This window comes from Crocuta crocuta, unplaced genomic scaffold (genome assembly GCF_008692635.1).
Source record: "Crocuta crocuta isolate KB4526 unplaced genomic scaffold, BGI_CrCroc_1.0 scaffold427, whole genome shotgun sequence".
Taxonomy (NCBI): Eukaryota; Metazoa; Chordata; class Mammalia; order Carnivora; family Hyaenidae; genus Crocuta; species Crocuta crocuta.
The window spans coordinates 4,022,942-4,041,247 of record NW_027533273.1 but is presented as its reverse complement, the minus strand read 5'-3'; the positions used below and the strand labels follow the sequence as shown (position 1 = coordinate 4,041,247).

At 40.1% G+C, this 18,306-nt stretch overlaps 1 protein-coding gene across 11 annotated transcripts in view; it reads right to left on the bottom strand.

Moving 5' to 3' along the window:
* Window positions 1–18,306, bottom strand: part of NCKAP5 (NCK associated protein 5) — a 1,056,676-nt gene that overhangs the window by 186,420 nt on the left and 851,950 nt on the right. For all 11 annotated transcript variants that reach the window (XM_077747834.1, XM_077747833.1, XM_077747835.1 and 8 more), the window contains 2 exons: window positions 15,808–15,876; window positions 5,357–5,395 (listed from right to left, as the gene is read on the bottom strand). In XM_077747834.1, the coding sequence (XP_077603960.1) occupies window positions 5,357–5,395; window positions 15,808–15,876 (108 nt within the window). The remainder of the gene's footprint in view (window positions 1–5,356; window positions 5,396–15,807; window positions 15,877–18,306) is intronic.

Below are 18,306 nucleotides of genomic sequence, written 5' to 3'. Positions count from 1 at the left end.
AGGGATTCTCTCTCTCTCTCTCTCTCTCTCTCTGCCCCTCCCCCACTCATGTTCTGTCTTTCCCTGTCTCTCAGAAATAAATAAACGTCAAATAAAGAAATAAAGAAATAAAAGAAACAAATGAAATCTCCTCTGCTTAGTTGCTATCACTGGCTCAGGGCAGGAGCTGGCCCACCTGTTCTCTCTCACATTCTTCGTTTTTTTTTTCCTAGTATGTCCCAGGCCTCAAGAGGAGGACCCCACTGAAAATATAGGGCTATGTCTTCTGCCATAAAAAGAGATCTGATATAAAATTTTATCTGGGGGAAAATAATGCCAACAGTTTGACTATATTTAACCTCACATGAGAAAGTACAGGGGTCTTTGGGTCATGAAAAGACTCAGACCTATTTTCCTTGCAATCTGCTTGTCACTATCGATTGGAAACAGTAAGACAGAAAAGCTGAATAGGAGGGAGAATATACGGAGCAACATAATACACTGGTCTAAAGGACCCTGTGTGTTTTAATGATCTCAAACCATAACTACCCTGGAGCATCCATAAACTGTAATCCTGGTGCCTTTCAGCTGCATTTGGAGCTAAGGAAGATTCCGGATCTACTGCTATGTAGTATCTATGAGTATAGCTGCATTAATGCATTTAGAGTTAAACTATTACCTGTTGAAGTCAATTTAATAACACGTTGATTACTTAGAAGCAGGACATAAACTGACATCACTGGAGTATTGTTGAAAACTACTTATATCCCATTTTATCATGTAAAATGGTATTATAGTGGTAAAATGGCTTAAGATGCAATGCATATCATGGGAATAAACATCAGATTGGGAGTTAGGGGTCTGGACTCTGGTCCTCATTAGCCACATGACCTTGAGGATGTAACTTATTCCGGTTTTGTCTTAGTTCTTTTACCTGTAAACTGAGCTTCTGCCCCAAATAGGGCTTTCAAGAGAATGCAGTCTCTGCTGCTTCATGAGATGGCTTTTCAAGTGCCATCTACTTCCTTCCCTGAAGCTTAATGGCCACCATACCCCCCTGCTTCTCCTTGTAACAGTTCTTCTCAGTGGCTGTCACTAATATATCCCTATCTTTCCCAAAGATGCTAAGACTTCTGTAAAAAGAAAAGCCATTTCTTTGACTAACCAAGGGCCTCAACATCAAATACCCAAAAGGCACAGCAGACAGCAGAGATGTGTGCCTGAATCAGGCCAGCCATAATGAACAGGGAGTCGTTAGTCCTGTGGCAAACTGATTACCACAAGCCTTCATCCCAAAGGCATTCAGATTAGAACATTATTAATCTGTGTGATGGCTAAAGGGTTCAAGTAATCATTGTAAATTAAAACCATTACTGAAGCTAGTTGACAATATCAGTATTAAATGCTCGCTAAGGTGCCTGGCAAGTGTGAGTTTCTAGGATCCTCCAACTCCAGATTCACAGAATCGGTTTTGACTCTGCATATGTCAGATCCTGAATGGTGTTCTTGTTAGCCCGAACTGGCATGTTCCCAGAAGTCTTCAGAAATCCAGTGGTTCCCTTGCCTTTTTGTACTATTTCCTGCGATCTCAACTAATAATTGGATTTCAGTCCATCTGTTGATTTCCACAGCCTCGTCTCTGCTTGCTGAGCTACAGTGGGGGAAAACAGTAAGTGATCCAATGGAATCTTGGGGGCTGAGTGAGGCCAAAGGAAGGGGATGGATTTGGAGTGCAATGACCTTAGGCTGAACATACGGGCTTTGCCACTTCTTACAATCAGAGGTACAGGAACACTATTTCCTTAGTCCTATCTTAACAGGGCTGCAGTGAGAACAAAATGACTTAGTGCATTTAAAGTGCTAGACATGGGGTATGACTCCTTGTAAGTGCACAGTAAATATGAACAGTTCCTCTTTAGAAGACCAGATCCTACACCCACCACGACCAGCCAGGTGGACACAGGTGGCCCGACTGCCCCTCCATGAGGGAAATATGTAAAAGTTTGGAGTTCTTTCAGATCACAAGCTACAACACCGTGTTCTGCATCGACCCAGCGGCTACACTGCTGGTCTCTACCACACAGAGCCTGAACACCATGGAGGGAAAGATAAAAACACCCTATAAATATTTGGTTATTCTAAAGAACATGCAGACAAAGGTAAAGTTGATATGCTAGAAAATGGCTACAAGAAGAAAGATTTTCTTCCAAGTTTGGCGATAGTGGCAAGAACATAACAAAACAAAAAAACCCTACAACAGTAAAGAACCGAGGACAGTTACGCTTTCAGTGAGTATAATTCACTTAATGAAGATAAAACATATTTCAGACAAAAATATGACTTGAGCCTGAATTACTGATTGCGCTTGCACTTGTAGCCTTGGACCTATGAGTTGGAGTCATAAAAGGAAGTGAGCTGGGTTTAATATCGTCACTTTAGCTTTATTGATCTAAAGAATGGACAATCTGCTGCTTAAGGGAATCCACAGGTTTCTGAGATAAATTGAATTACTTGACTAGAACAGTAGAAAGTGGCAAGTTCGTGGAAATAAATATTTTTTTTATCAGTATTGGGAAAAAGAAGTACATTCTGTTATTTCAAGATGCTTATCTGGGCCAATTCATGATATGCCAGAAAAATGCTTTTTTGGTCGTTCGTGGTAGATTTGGTCTATGTCATAACAAACAGTGTATTCTAAAACCGCGTGGTTATGACTATAATTTCACCTCAAAAATGTTTCTTTGAGACTTGGATAAATCACTCAAGGTTTTAGTCACATCCCCCTTTAGAATCCTTTTTTTTTTTTTCATCTGCATGTGGAGTACCTTTTATTTCCTATGTTGTGCTCTTAATTAAAAAGAAATTTGAGTCCTTTTGTAGCAATTTTATGGTCCCTATAAAAACCAGGAGGCACACGGTTCTGCAGAACATGATTCTTTTGGAATCTTCAAAACTCCTGGCGTCTCTTCTCGCCTCAGAGTGTCCCTGAGGTATGCTATCTCACAAAGTGCCATGTCTTTCTGTGTCTTATTGCTTAACTGTACCAAGGCAGATTTATCTGTTTACTAGTTATTACTTGGATTTGTGTCGCTATTTTTTGTGGCTGACCTGAAGGGTCCCATTTTCCTTTATATTGTATCTGACGGCTTCCTTTTCTCTTTCCTGAGGCACCGTTAAAAAAGATGGACACGGGAAGTTTTCAACAGTTACACACAGAGCTGCCAACAGTGCTTCCTTCACTGGTAGGTTTGTGACTAAATGAGCATAGAGTTTCCAATAGGAATAAAGCAAATGAGAAATTAAAGCCTTTGGAAAAGAAAAAAAAAAATCAAATACATTGTGGCAGAAATTGTGAGATGCCCTTCAACATCTGTTTCTCCCATTCTCCTATAATACCATGACAGTCAATTTTCAGCTGGGCACATACCCAGAAAAAGACTTCATTGTCAGCTTCCTTAGGTGTGGCTGTGTGAGTAAGGTCTGCTCAAGGAGATGTAAATAGGGAGGTAAGAAAGCTTTTGGAAGTCTCTCTTAAAAGGCAGCTAGTGTGTGGGCCCTTCACCTTCTTCATTTTCTTCAGCTTTTCCTCCTTCCTGATAGCTGGAATGGGGATGTGATGATTGGAGCTAAGCAGCCTGTTTGGACTGTGAGGTAACCTTGGGAATGGAGGCCATATCTGATAGAATAACAAGATAGAAACCAGAGTCACCAGAGCACCAAGGGACTTTATGGAGCAGGGTCACTATATCACCCCTATACTGCCTACTGATAGATTTAGATATGAGAAAGAAATAATAGTTTAGGTTGTTTAAGTTACTACTATTTTGGAGCTCTGTTACTCACACTGGAACGTAATTCAACCTAATAAGTGTATTTAAATCTCTCCATTTATGTGATGTTAATGTAAAATCTGAACAGTTAAAATTATTTGAAACAGAAAGCCATGATATTTTAACAGAAGTAGTTGAGAAGAAAATTTAGCAAAAAGTATTATCACAATGCCTCCACAGTATAAATTAAAAATGATATTTATTTACGTATCTCCATGAGAAGTGGTCAAGCCCTAATAAAATTATTTTTAATTAAAAAAATCAAAATGTCACAAATTATTTTGCTTCCATTAGCCATGTATTCCAGATTATGGAACATGATCTAAGATTTGCTTTTACAGAGGAAGTCTCCAGACTTCACAGAGAGGTAATTCAGAATACACAAAATCTAAAAGAACTAGAATTTAGCTTCTGAGAAACATTATGGAAAAAGATGGAAACATTTCAATAAAATGGACCAAAACAGCCAAATTTGGGCAATAACCTGCATCTGCCCATTCTGGCTCAAACACATGTCTTTAATACTATCTGAAACCAGAAAAGGGACATGGCAAAGGAGAAGGCATTTGAATCTCATGCTCAGAGATTATCACTTGTTTTAATCCCTCGACTTTATTGAGGAATAACGGACAAATATAATTGTATATATTAAAAGTGTAAAATGTGATGATTTGAGATAGCTTACAGGGTAGAATAATTACCCAGATCAAAATAATTAACACATCCACACCTCACAGTCATTCCTTTGTTCGGTTTGGTGCTTAAGATCTACTGTCAGCAACTTTCAAGTATACAATACTGCCATTTTTTTACATTTACTGTGACCTGATACCTATAGGAACTCCTCTATGTGCTGCCTTTCAAAGAATGGCCACTGCAGGGGGTGCCTGAGTGGATCAGTCGGTTGACCGTCTGACGTCGGCTCAGGTCATGATCTCACGGTCCGTGGGTTCCAGCCCCGCATCGGGCTCTGTGCTGACAGCTAGCTCAAGCCTGGAGCCTGCTTTGGATTCCGCGTCTCCCTCTCTCTCTGACCCTCCCCTGCTCACGCTGTCTCTATCTATCTCTCAGAAGTAAATAAAATTTTAAAAAAATAATAAAAAAAAAAAAGAATGGCCACTGCAGTTCCGGGAGGTGGGAATTGTTATCCCCACTTCACAGAAGAGGAACTAAGACCCAGAAAAATTAAATAACTTCCCTAACCTCTAAGATCTTTTACCTGAATTTAGGCTTCTCTTAATGCTGTCCGTAAAGGCTACTCATTTTATAGGAATTAGAGGAATCCACCAATATATTTAATGTCTGTATTTACTAACAGGTGCATGGGAATCTTTCATCTTCTATTACTTTACCAACAGTTTGAATTTTGTGATTCAACTGGTCACTGACGTAATTTTGTATGCCCATCTAAAACACACACAATTTTAACCTAAGTGAATAAATAGAAAAGTATTGAGTCTATCAATCATAATTTCCTAGTTTGACAATATGAGTTCCAACCTATTCACATAAGTACCTTGAAAATAATAAGTCAGAAAGTGACCTACCTTTTGAGTGAGAAGAGCTTGAACAACTTGATTGGCTACCTTTAAAAAATAAAGAAAGAGTTGCCGTTTACAATTATGAGACTTTATAAGCATAGACTTTAATTTACCAATACATTTCCCACAGCTTACTCTACCTAATTAGCTCCTCATTTGCCTCTTTCCTCGCCACGTAGATAACCTGATTATTTTCATAATAAGCCTATCCTTCTAGGTAATATTTTGCTTTCTTCCAAAGGTGACCTTGTTGCTAATTAAGATGGTTAGGTTGGAAAGATCATTCATGCCTTGACTTCCACATTTCCGTATTTGGAAAAAAAATAATATCCTTTCATAGGTAAAGTACTGGAAGAAGGCTAAAAAATGATACAGTGTAAAACACAATCCTAATTATCTGTACACAATTTCTACACTTTGCTGATTTACAATGTCCTTTGCCTCTCCTTCCTCTACTTGTGCTGTGTTACTATTTTACCGCTTAAAATGACTTAAAGTAGAGCTAGGTTCGAATGGTGAAGGATAAGAGGAACTCATTATTTTCTATACGTTCTTTTTTACATCCCCCATGTCTTCATTTGTGCCATCCTCCTGTCATTGCTACCGGTAGCAGAGTCTGGTAGTTGTTTACTCTCCCATGTATTTTTCCCCTTTCTACTAAGTAACAAACTCTGAGTTTTTGGCTGGGTACTTTAAAATACATACCCTATACTTCCTTCTAAGTTTCCCTTTGGGCCAAGCTTCTGACTGATGAGTTATAACTAGACTTTCCTTGGGCTTATAGAAAGTCTCTAAGAAGAAGGGAGCTCACCCTTCTTCTTCCTTTTCCTGTCTGGGATACAAAAGTGGGGGCTGGAACCTCAGCAGCCACCTTGACAGTGAAAGTCACATATTGAGAAAATAGGAGCAGCCTGGCTCTGGTGATGCAGGGAGTTGTACTATCTCTGTACTTCTAGGTGAGAGAAGAAAAATATCCACTTTTTTTTGTTTCCTACAAAATACAACCAAATAGAGTTCTTACTAATATATTAACATAATCCTAGTTTTCTTCAGGTATCAGGCAGGTTAGGGCAGTAGGAGAAGCTCTTCTCAGTAGAAGCCCCTCTCAGTCAAAGGAGGTGAATCTTGATTAATCTACACCAAACCCAGCATTTCCATTCAGTGAATGGTTTAGGAGTGGGTATATGTACCGTTCTAGCCAAGGGCCTCACATAAAACTAGTAACATGTTGCTGGTATTTTGAAGACCTGGCATTTTAATAGAAATTCATCATTTTTCTGTGCATTTGTGCTAAGATTTCTTTTTCACTCGCAGATGTCAAAAACACTGTACAGGAAGCCACTCGCTAAACTTCACCATAACCTTGAAGCTATGTACCCATATAGCTACTATTGAGAAAATTAAGGTGGGTAGGTGAATTACACAGTGTTTTTCAGCAGGTACATGAACTGTCTACACTTAATGTGACCATTGAAACTTACAGCGTTAAAGACCAATATTTAAATATCTTAGGCATCGGGTACTTCCCATTCATTTCTTCCTTCATTTATTTAGCATAAATACGTAGAGTATTTACAAAGCTAGATGACTGGGGTGTGTTCCTTGGTTTCAAAGAGAATATAACTGGTAGGAAGTTGGCATGAACATAATTATAACAGTGTCATAAGCATGTAATCATCTTGGTAATTCTCACATTCAGCCAAAGACTGACAGAGACGCTTTCATCTCCTCTTGATAACCAATTTATTTTTGGTGATATAAACTATGTGTACTTGTTTCCCTGTCTTATATAGTGGAGCAGATTAGGGTAAGAATGTTTTCATGGAGCTTAATTATTTCTTAACTTGATATTGACAAAGTCGTGCATCCTTAATGACAGATGGCTACCAGTAAGTCTCATAGAAAATAGAAATGCAGGCTGTCATCAACTGTGGTTAGGAGGCATTCAGAGCACAAGCAGTAAATGATTAAAATAAGACTACCTATAATTGATTAGTTGAACTATAGGCAGAAGAGGGTTTTTTTTTTCCCCTATCAGAATCCTTGCCAAATTTACATTGTTGATATTGAGAGCAAAGAGAGAGACCTTTCATTAAAACTATAGTTTTTAAATAAAAGCATTATTGATTGATTTTTTTGAAGCCCATCCCCAGTTAAAAAAACATATGTAAGGTATCTCACAGTTTAATCAAATTAAACCGTATTTTCCTTAACTGGTACTTCTTCTTTTTTCCTTTATCATTTAATTTATACATGATCATAACAGTGATAAATGAATAGCCTTACAAATTGACCAATAGTGTCATCTTGAAAATCTTTCAGTTTTTAAACATTCATTCCAATTTGTAAGTCACTGAGAATTTAAAGTCAAACTGTAGGTCATCCATTTTATTCTTGGAAAATTAAAAAAAAAACCCACAACAACAGAAGAACTCAACTACTCATGCAGCTTGAAACAGGAACAAGGCACCCAAATTAATTCATACCACAAATAATTTAATGCTTTTGGGTCTCATACTTTGGATTTGATTTACATTCTCATAAAACTTCTTAATATCAATATTTTTCTTTTCTTTCTCCAAACTGGTCCTTCACTTAAACCAGGCTGTGGAACGGTGGTCACATAAAACCGCTCTCCCCATGATTTAACAGGAGACATAAATGAATACCCTAACTGTAACAGCCCACAGGAGGAAATACACTCTATCTTTGCAATGTGAGTATGTTGCCTTATAGGCTTCTAGGCTCCATCTCTGATACAGCTCCTTCTGGCAGGTACTTTGGACAATTGCTCTACCTAATAATTGAACAAAGATACACGAATACATTATTTCTTTACGTACTGACATGGGGTTATCTTACCCAGAAGGACTCGCAGGTCCTCTGCAGAAGAGCAGGCCGGTTTGCACAAACGCTTTCCCAGATACTGTCTATAAAGACGGTTTCCTGGGTTTCATTATCACTTTTAACAGCCAGCTTCCCTGAAGCATCAATAGAACAGCTGCTTGGAGCTTGTGCCTGCAACCTCTAATAGGTTCACAAGATGACCCCTGGAATGGGCCCCTGCCCTCATCATAGAATTATGCCCTTAGCACTTGGGTTGCAAATAATCACACACCTGCAAGCCCAGCTAATGAGAACAAATAACTTCCAGTGTCACCTGACATATTTTCTCTCCAAAGAAAGGAAAAATAGCAGCTGGGCTGGGCCAAGGGGACTTGAGACATACTGAGCAGAGCTGACAGTCTTTAAGCCTCTGGCTTGTTTTACAACCTGCCTTCGGCTCTCTGTGGAGACGGCCCCGCTTTGCTTTCTGGAGGAACTGGGGTGTAGGGGAGCCCGAGATGCCAAGGACAGGGCCCAGGTACCTCTCCTTTACCTCGGTAAGAATTCTCTCAGACAAGCCAGCTCCTCTGATACCTGGCTCGTCTCCCACCCACAGGAGTCTTCATTCTTCTTGTCCAGCAGGCTTCTAAGGGGCACGCGTCATCCCCAAGCCCACCCCCTACCACGGCTGCACTCCCCAGGAAGCAGGTGGGCAGAGGGAGGAGAAGTCAGGGCTGTGGTGTTGTCCATTCTTGCTTTCAAAACAGTCCCTGGGGCTGGATGCGAAGCCACACCTGGGCATAAGCCACACTTATTCCAAGAGGGAGCCAATCCTCACCGCATCCAGAGGACAGCCAGGGCTGGGTCGAGGGTGGGAGAGTGAGCAACTCTGAGGGCACCAAGCTCTGACAGGGCTCCTCCTGCCTCACAGTCCTGCTTCTGTCCTTGTACGTACTATTTTATCATGCAAAACAAGTGTCATCTCAGCACCCTCCTTTAAAAACCTCATTGAGAGAGGACAAGTTTTGGAAATTGTGCTTTGGAGAAGTTTTCAATGCTTCTGAGTTTGATTTATCATTCGGAGACAGCTGGGGGCAAGGGAGTGGAGTCTTGAGGCAGAATCATGGGAAGGATTTGGGTTCAAATGCGGCCTGTGTTGATTATATACTGATATGTACGGTGGTGGGGGAGCAGCTTGACATTATACATATGTGGAGGAGGGGAACTGGCCCCCTCTCAAGTCTTGAAAAATGCACGAGATGATATCTATAACCCGAAAAACCACCTTGGACAGTATCTGATATAAAGCAGTCACCCCATGAAAGTTATATCTGAATCTGAACATTTGAACTTCAAAGAAAAAAATACATTTTTGGGTCAGTAGTTATTGAAGAATGGCTTGAGAATAAGAGATTTTATTTATATAGTAATGAAGTGTGTGCATGTGTAATATGCATGTATAAATATAAATCACTAAGTACCTGTATTATTTATTTGCTCTGCAAAATACTGGAAGCGGGAAAAATTCATTTAAATATGAATGTGGGATTGCAGGGGGAATTAACTGGGAAATTAATTTGGGGCTGGTAATCTCCATTCATTAATTTACCCATTCAACAAATACACACAAAGTGCAAAGTATGGGCTATAGATGGTGCTGGATCTTGGAGAAATAATGGTGAGTAGAACACAGGTTCTGCCTCTTGGTGTTTCGAGTCTAGAGCAGACATAGGAAGGCCCTCATCTGTTGATTTCATGGTCCATTCGTGCAATGGGCATTTGAAGCACTGAGAGCCACAAGCAGGATCGTCCCCCATCTCCATCGATAAGATACTGCTTTTCAAGATTACTTAGGATCCAGGTGAGGGACATGCACTGAGAATGTCTGATGATTCCACAATCCAGTCCTGGTTTACAGCATAGGAATCAGAGAGGAAGGTCAGAACTGCTCTTGGTAACCTACTATTGCCTTTATTTCGCCTTGGTTTAAAAGAAATTCTGGTGGTGTTTTTTTTTTTCTTTTACTGAACTATGTCCAAAGTCTAGTTTTCCCTGCCTCTGTGCTCTGAAGTAGAGAGCACAGAAAAGTCAAAGAACTCAAATCTGGCATCCTCACTGACTGTAAGGAACTCTGGCCCTATTCTGACGGTTCGAAGGGGAAGTCTGATAGGTTGTCAATTTCCTCACCCTTCAGTCTGTTTGAATTTTCAGCTATTAAGCTGAATGAGGTATGAGTATATGAATTTATTTTTATTTTTTTCTGTGTCAATTTTATTTTTTAAGTTTTTATTTTAATCTGAGTTAGTGATCATACAGTGTAATATTAGCTTGAGGTGTAGAGTTTAACGATTCATCACCTATATACCACACCCAGTGTTCATCACAAGTACACTCCTTAATCCCCATCACCCATTTAGCCCATCCTCTCCCACCTCCCCCTTGAGTAACCCTCAGTTTGCTCTCTATATTAAGAATCTGCTTTCTGGTTTGCCTCTCTTTTTTCCATCCTATGTTCATCTGTTTTGTTTATAAAATTCCACATATTAGTGAAATCATATGATATTTGTCTTTGACTGACATTTCACCTGGCATAATACACTTTGTTCCATCCACATTGTTGCAAATGGAAAGACTGCGTTCTTTTTGATGGCTGAGTAATATTCCATTGCATACAGAGAACACATCTTCTTTATCCATTCATCAGTCAGTGGACATTTGGGTTCTCTCCATAATTTGGCTATTGTAGATAATGCTGCTATAAACATCCAGATGCATGTATCCCTTTGAATTAGTATTTTTGTATCCTTGGGGTAAATGCCTAGTAGTGCAATTGCTGGGTCATTGGGTAGTTCTATTTTTAACTTTTTGAGGAATCTCCATACTGGTTTCCAGAGTGTCTGCACCAGTCTTCATTCCCATCAACAGTGTAAGAGCGTTCCCCTTTCTCCGCATCCTTGCCAACACCTGTTGTTTTCTGTGTTAATTTTAGCCATTTGGACAGGTCTGAGGTGATATCTCATTGTAGTTTTGATTTGCATTTCCCTAATGATGAGTGATGTTGAGCATCTTCTCATGTGTATGTTAGCCATCCGGATGTCTTTTTTGGAAAAATGTCTATTCGTGTCTTATGCCCATTTTTTAATTGGATTACTTGTGGTGGGGGGATGTTGAGTTTGGTAAGTTTTTATAAATTTTGAATACTAATCCTTTATCAGATATGTCATTTGCAAATATCTTCTCTCATTCTGTCAGTTGCCTTTTAGTTTTGTGGATTGTTCCCTTTGCTGTGTAGAAGATTTTTATCTTGATGAGGCTCCATTAGTTCATTTTGTTTCTGTTTCCTTTGCCGCAGAAGATGTATCTAGTGAGAAGTTGCTATGGCTGATGTCAAAGAGGTTGCTGCCTATGTTCTACTCTAGGATTTTGATGATTTCCTGTCTCACATTTAGGTCTTTCAATCTGTTTTGAATTTATTTTTGTGTATGGTGTAAGATGTGGTCCAGTTTCATTCTTCTGCATGTTGCTGTCCAGTTTTCCCAACACCATTTGTTGAAGAGACTGTCTTTTTTCCCATTGGATATTCATTCCTATTTTGTCAAAGATCAGTTGACCACATAGTTTTGGGTCCATTTCTGAGTTTTCTCTTCTGTTCCATTGATCTGAGCGTCTGTTTGTGTGCCAGCACCATGCCGTCTTGGTGACTACACCTTTGTAAGATAGCTTGAGGTCCATAATTATGATGCCTCCACCTTTGTTTTTCTTTTTTCAACATTGCTTTGGCTATTCAAGGCCTTTTGTGGTTCAAATATCTGTATGTTTAGCAATTGCTGCACATCTTTCTGCAGAATGGGCCCAGAAACACACTTTGACAGGATTTACTTTTTGCTTGTTCAGATACTGTTGAGGAACTGGAAATAGCCCAGAATTTCCACATGGGTCTGTTGCTCTTCTGTCATCACCTCCAAGTTTGGGGGAGTTTCTATCCTCTTACTGACATTTTCTGAAAATGTTCTCTAAATTATAGCATTCAAAGGGCCTAAGTGCAATGCTTCTTAATCTTGGCTGAATATTATAACTCCCTGGAGTCTTTAAAATTTCTAACACCCGGGCCCCACTTTAGGCCAGAATCAGATCAGAACTTCTGATGTGGGGCCCAGCTGGCAGTGTTCTTAAACCTCCCCAGGTAAGTCTGATGGGCAGGGAAGGGTGAGAACTGCTTGGCCTTCACCTGCTCCAGCTCCTTTGGCTAAAGATGCCCTTTCAGTTCTCCCCACTTTGTTGCTGACCCACCCACGGTCCCTTGGGCTCTTTGGTGACTATGTTATACATCTTCAAAGGCCCCAGTTCACCTAATTTCCTGTGTGATTAACTATCCCCCTCACTTCTGCCAGGCTGGGGACCACCTTGACTTTCCAGGTCTGCATGACACTGACGCCCAACAAATACTTAGAGGTTGCAACTAAATCCATCTAAATGTAGAGTGATGGTTTGAGGAAATATTCTTTTAGTTTTTTTTTTTTATGTATGTCATTATACTTCTCTCCATGGGAATTAGTCACTTCTAAAGGAACTATGGGCAAAGCATGAGTGAGAATAAACAGCATTCACTGTTTGCTAGCAAACTGTATGTCAAATAGCTAGATAAAGAAACTAGACTCAAACGTGAAAACCTCCAACCTGCTCAAGAAATCAAGACTGGTCCTTGTATTGCACGGCAAGGAGATGAGGATCTAGGCAGCAGCAGAGGTGATGTGAAGTGGTGGAGTGTGTGTGCACATGCATGTGTGGGCACATGTGTGCCAGCAACCCAGGTGTGTGTTTGGATGTGGCTCCATTTCCTTCTGAATAAACATACCCTTTTGTCAGAACACACAGAGGGGGTTTGCTACTCCCAAGTGTTTTTCTCAAATTCTCAACATGTTCTTCTTTTCTCAGAAAATAACAATCAGTGCAAAAGGGATTGAAGAACATTTTAAATTTAGATGATATCCACTTGTGTATGTTGTATGAAACCCGCTAGCAAGGAAATAACTTACATGAGGCCTTACCTTGTTAGTTTGACTAATTAGTCTAAAAAGCCTTGAAAAGAATTTCCAGTTGGCATTATTACTACACTCAACTACCCCTTGGAGAGCATTCTCTTACAATGCATGGAAATGGATTGCCAACCTCATACAATTAGTTACAAAACAACTGGCATGTGTAATCAGGGGCCAGAATCAGGAATACAAAACATCTGTACTGCTCAGAGGTGGTTCTGAGTTGCAAATCACCTCTTTGGCAATAGTTAATTTTTGCAATCAAGAACAGAGGGACTCTCCCTCTAAAAAGTCTGTCTTCGGTAGAAACTCCCTGTGACGTGATTCTGTGGATGAAAACTTATGGTTGGCCCTGACACATTCCGATGAAGTCTTCAGCATGTAGGCAGAGAGAGCATATGGAAACGAGACTATGAGTTTCCATAAAGAAATGCCATGAGCTTTTTGACCAATCGGGAGGAATGACTGGTGGGAGAATTGGGATGAATAAGAAGTTCTTGTGGTGAGGGGTAGCTGGATGGCTCAGTCAGTTAAGCGTCCAACTTTGGCTCAGGTCATGATCTCACAGTTTGTGGGTTCGAGCCCCGCATCAGGCTCTGTGCTGACAGCTAGCTCGGAGCCTGGAGCCTGCTTCTGATTCCATGTCTCCCTCTCTCTCTGACCCTCCCCTGCTCATGCTGCCTCTCTCTCTCTCTCCCTCAGAAAGAAATAAAGAAAACATTAAAAAATCAAAAAAATCACACAAAAAAATTAAAAGAAGTTCCTGTGGTGGGATTCACATAAATTTGACTTCTGAATACAGATTCAGCTTCATTACAAATTCTGTACAGGAGGTAAAAGTGAAACTTGGCTGATGGATACTTATGACCCAAGGGTAGTATTGTTCCTTTCAATAGCCTTGGATGTATTTGGTCTTTATTTCCCTAAACTTTGATTGGACCAAGAGTGTGGGGGGCAGGGTTGAGAAGTGCTGAACTGGCTTCAATAGAATGAGTCATCGTTTTCCTCTTATGTCGACTTACTTCAGCTATTCATTCACTTTTGGCCACTGTAAAGATTATACTGAGTCTTTTTAAGTCCTGACAGGGCAAAGGACTGCAAATGCCATTTTCTTTGAGTAACAAATCCATATGGCTAGAAATATTAAACAACTAAACAACTTTCTGGAAACATGGTGAGGGTTTTTCAACCATACAGAAGCTAACGATAAGGCAAGTTGGTCCCTGCAATGAGGACAGTGGGTCCCAAAATGTAAGCGTGTATCAGTCACCCAGAGGGCCTGTGAACTCACAGATTGCCGGGCCCACTCCCAGAGTCCTTTAGTCTGGATGTGTGGGATGAGGCCTCAGAATCTGCATTTCTAATAACTTCCCAGGTGAGGCTGAGACTGCTGGGTTCAGGGGTCACATTTTGAGGCTTCCTGGTGGAGGAAAACAGCGGCCACAACTGCAACTCTGAGGAGAAAGACCACGTCTGGGTTGGAGGGAGGGGAGAGAGGCATACGGTGGCAGTGATGATATCCTAACTGGGATTAGAAACTGTGTTCTTTAAGCGTGACCCATCACCTTCTGGGACAGTGTGGGGGAAGGGAAAAAGATCAAGAGGAGTTTTTTTGGAAAAGATTCTCCTAACTGTTAGCGAGGAGGAAAATATTGAAGATATATAGGCCAGTCTCCACTGGTAAGGTAATGGAATACAATTAAATGTAGTTTTTCTTAAAACCTATGTCAGCAATTCATAACAACTCTTAAGATGGATACACACATACGTGCAAGTTTTATCTTTATTGGGACAGATGACCAACAAAGTCATCCCATTAAAGTAATAACCCTAATCACCAACAAAATCCTAGACGAGAGCTTGTCTGAGAGGTGAATGGCCAGTCCTGACTGGGTGATAGAGCAGGGGCTGAGGGTATGATCCCCAACAGCATGAGGGGAATGACTGTGAGGAGAACCAGGGCCTTGCACACACACTTCAATTTTCCCCTCGCCTCTCAGGAACTCTTGAGCTGCCCATAGCCTCTGCCTTCATCTCTTCATTATCATCAACTAATACTTATCCAGTTTACTCATGCGTGTGGCTCTGTCTTCTTCCATTCTACTCAAATTTTCTTCCTCACTTCCCTTTCTCTTTGCAGCTTGTTCTCAGTCTACCCATATTTTCCCTCTGGCTCCCAACTATGAACATCATCCCCACCCACTACATCGAGGGTTTGCTTTTTCAGACACGGCATCCAACTGGTGGTACAGCGTGTCTTGACATAGCTTTTCTCATTCACAGGCTGGGATCACACTTACTGGACAGAAGAGATTTATCATACAGTGAGGTGTACCCCAATGGTGCCCCAAGAATACGAAATAATAGCCAAAAGGAATTTACAGATGCTTGTACAGTGAAATAGGAGAGAAGGGGGGAGGGGAAGAGACATTGACCTTCCTTCTCAATGTCCACATACATGCTTACAACGTTCCTTTGGAGATCAAAATGCTAATGTCGTGTGGAGGAGGCTAAAGAGACCTATATTAAGATCTGACCAAGGGAATCCTACATAGTTCCACCTTTTGTGAAGAGCCTTTCTAGTCCACTTACCTCATCAAGACATCTCTCATACTGTTCCCTTTGATTTTCATTTTCCAAAGCCAATGCTGAATTCTCTGCCTGCAGTGAGATACAAAAATAATACAAATAAATCAATGAAATGTTGTGTTAGGTGACAGCTTATTCGATACAGTTACTAAATATACCTCCTCGGGATCCAAAACAATCTTTGAGAAGACTCTTTGACAAGTTTGCTCTAAGTACTATTATAAATAACTCAGGGATGACTTCTGTCCCATCAGCTTGTTCACAAAAGTACATTCCCATTTCAAGAAACGCAAAAACTTGATATTCTGAACAGGTAGCAAATCAAATCATGGCCTGATGTGAGAGTGTTCTGTAAAAAGATTACAATGTTTGTTTCATTCTATGAAAATGTCAAGGTAAGGAATGCCTTAATCCACTTCATTAAGACCTATCACAGTTTCACAACCCAATATTTGTTTAGGCCATAGAAAAGAATCTCAGGTATATTCATGAAAGCATAATTCCAAATGCAAACCAAACCGTGCCTTTCTTCGCAAAGCAATGGCTTCTGGACATCAGAATATAATGAGAAATTTAAGAACTGAACTACACTTGAGTCCCTCCCCCCTCCCCCTCCCTTTTAAAAATGACTGCTTTCCTGGTCCTCAGAACCATGTGGGTGTCTGCCTGTTAGATAGGTTACTATAGGATACTAGGTGGAATATGGTTACTATGTTATGAGTTTAATAATAAGGGGAAAAAGTGATGGGTATAAGCGTATTAGGTTTTAGAAAGAACATGAAATGGTGACATGGGCACTGCACTCCCTGTCTGGTGACCTGTGTCCCCTTCAGCTACTACTGGCTCTATTTTGAATCCTGAACTGTGCAAGTTAAACCTTCCCAAGGCTGTAACATGGACCATGCACCCTGCTCCCCAAAGCAAACTCGGCTGCTCTACCTACCCTTTCACTACTTACCCCTTCACCACAATGGGTCTTGACATTTGGAAGTGGGGGTACAGAGCTCTAAATTAGTTTTTTTTTTTTTTCAAAACAATGATGGTGATTTTTAGGTGGTAGAAAAAAAGAATTAACATTTTTTCCTTTATAGTTTCTTCCTACAGTTTCTTTTTAAACTTTCTATTTGGAAAAAAAAAATCAAACTTGAAGATAATTTGAGAGTAATAAAAAGAACTCCGGCATTCCCTTTCCTCAGAGTCCAGGCATTAATATTTTGCCACATTTGATCATTCTCTTTCTTTCATTGTTTTTCCCTGAAACTTGAGAGTAAGCCACAGATATGATGTCCTTTTTTCCTAAATACTTTTGTGTATGTTTTCTAATGACAAAGACATTTTCGTACACAACCAAAGCATAGTTGTCAAATTCAGGAAATACTAATTCATATGATACCACAATCTGATCTTTGAAACCAATTCCAGTTCATCCATTGTTCCAATAATGTCATTACAGCAATTTTTTTCCAGTCCTGAAACCCATCCGTGGTCAGGCATTGAATCTATTTGTCGTTCATATAGGATCTTTTAATCTGAACAATCCTTTGTCTTTTATGCTATTAATTTCTTTTCCTTTTTCTCTGTCCTCCCTCCCTCCCTCCCTTCCTTCCTTTTTTATTTCCTGGAAGAATAAAGGTCAATTATTTTGTGGAATGTCCCTTAATTTGGGTTTGTTTCATGTTTCCTCCAGCATACTTATCAGGAATAGCACAAAAATGGTGTGTGTGTGTGTGTGTGTGTGTGAGATGCTGGGTCCTTCCCAGTGCATCATATCATAATTATGCCATGTCCATGTATCCCTTATTGGACATGTTAACTTTGATCACATGGTGAAGGTGGGGTCTGCCAAATCTCTATTTCAAAGTCACATTCCTTTTGTAGTTAATAAATAAATCATGCAGAGGCATTTTTATGTTATGAAAATATACTATTTCTCATCAAACTTTTATCAACTTATCTTAGCAACCATTGAATCTTGTCTGAATCAATGATGACAATTGCACATGGTGATTTCTCAGTCCATTATTCCAACTATCCTTATAAGTTTGCATTCTATTGTAAGAAACTGCTCTTTATATTTATTATTTATCCACATGAATACATGGACTCATATTATTGAAAGAGTTCTGAGTCATTACTGTATTTATTTTGATGGTCAAAGTATCCCAACTTTGGAAAAGCAAACCCCTGTAACCTGTGCTCTTTTGACATGTTTCTAGCAATTTTTTTACGTTTATTTATTTATTTTGAGAGAGAGAAAGAGAGAGAGCACAAGCTGGGGAGGGGCAGAGAGAAGGAGATAGACGCTCAAGCAGGTTCTGCTGTGTCAGCACAGAGCCACACATGGGGCTCAATCCCACGAACCATCAGATCATGACCTGAACCAAAGTCAAAAGTCAGATGCTGAACCAACTGAGCCATCCACGTGGCCCCATATTTCCATCATTTTGAAAAAGACTTTCTTTTTAGGCACAAGAAAATGTTTGAAGCCCACTTTACCCCCAT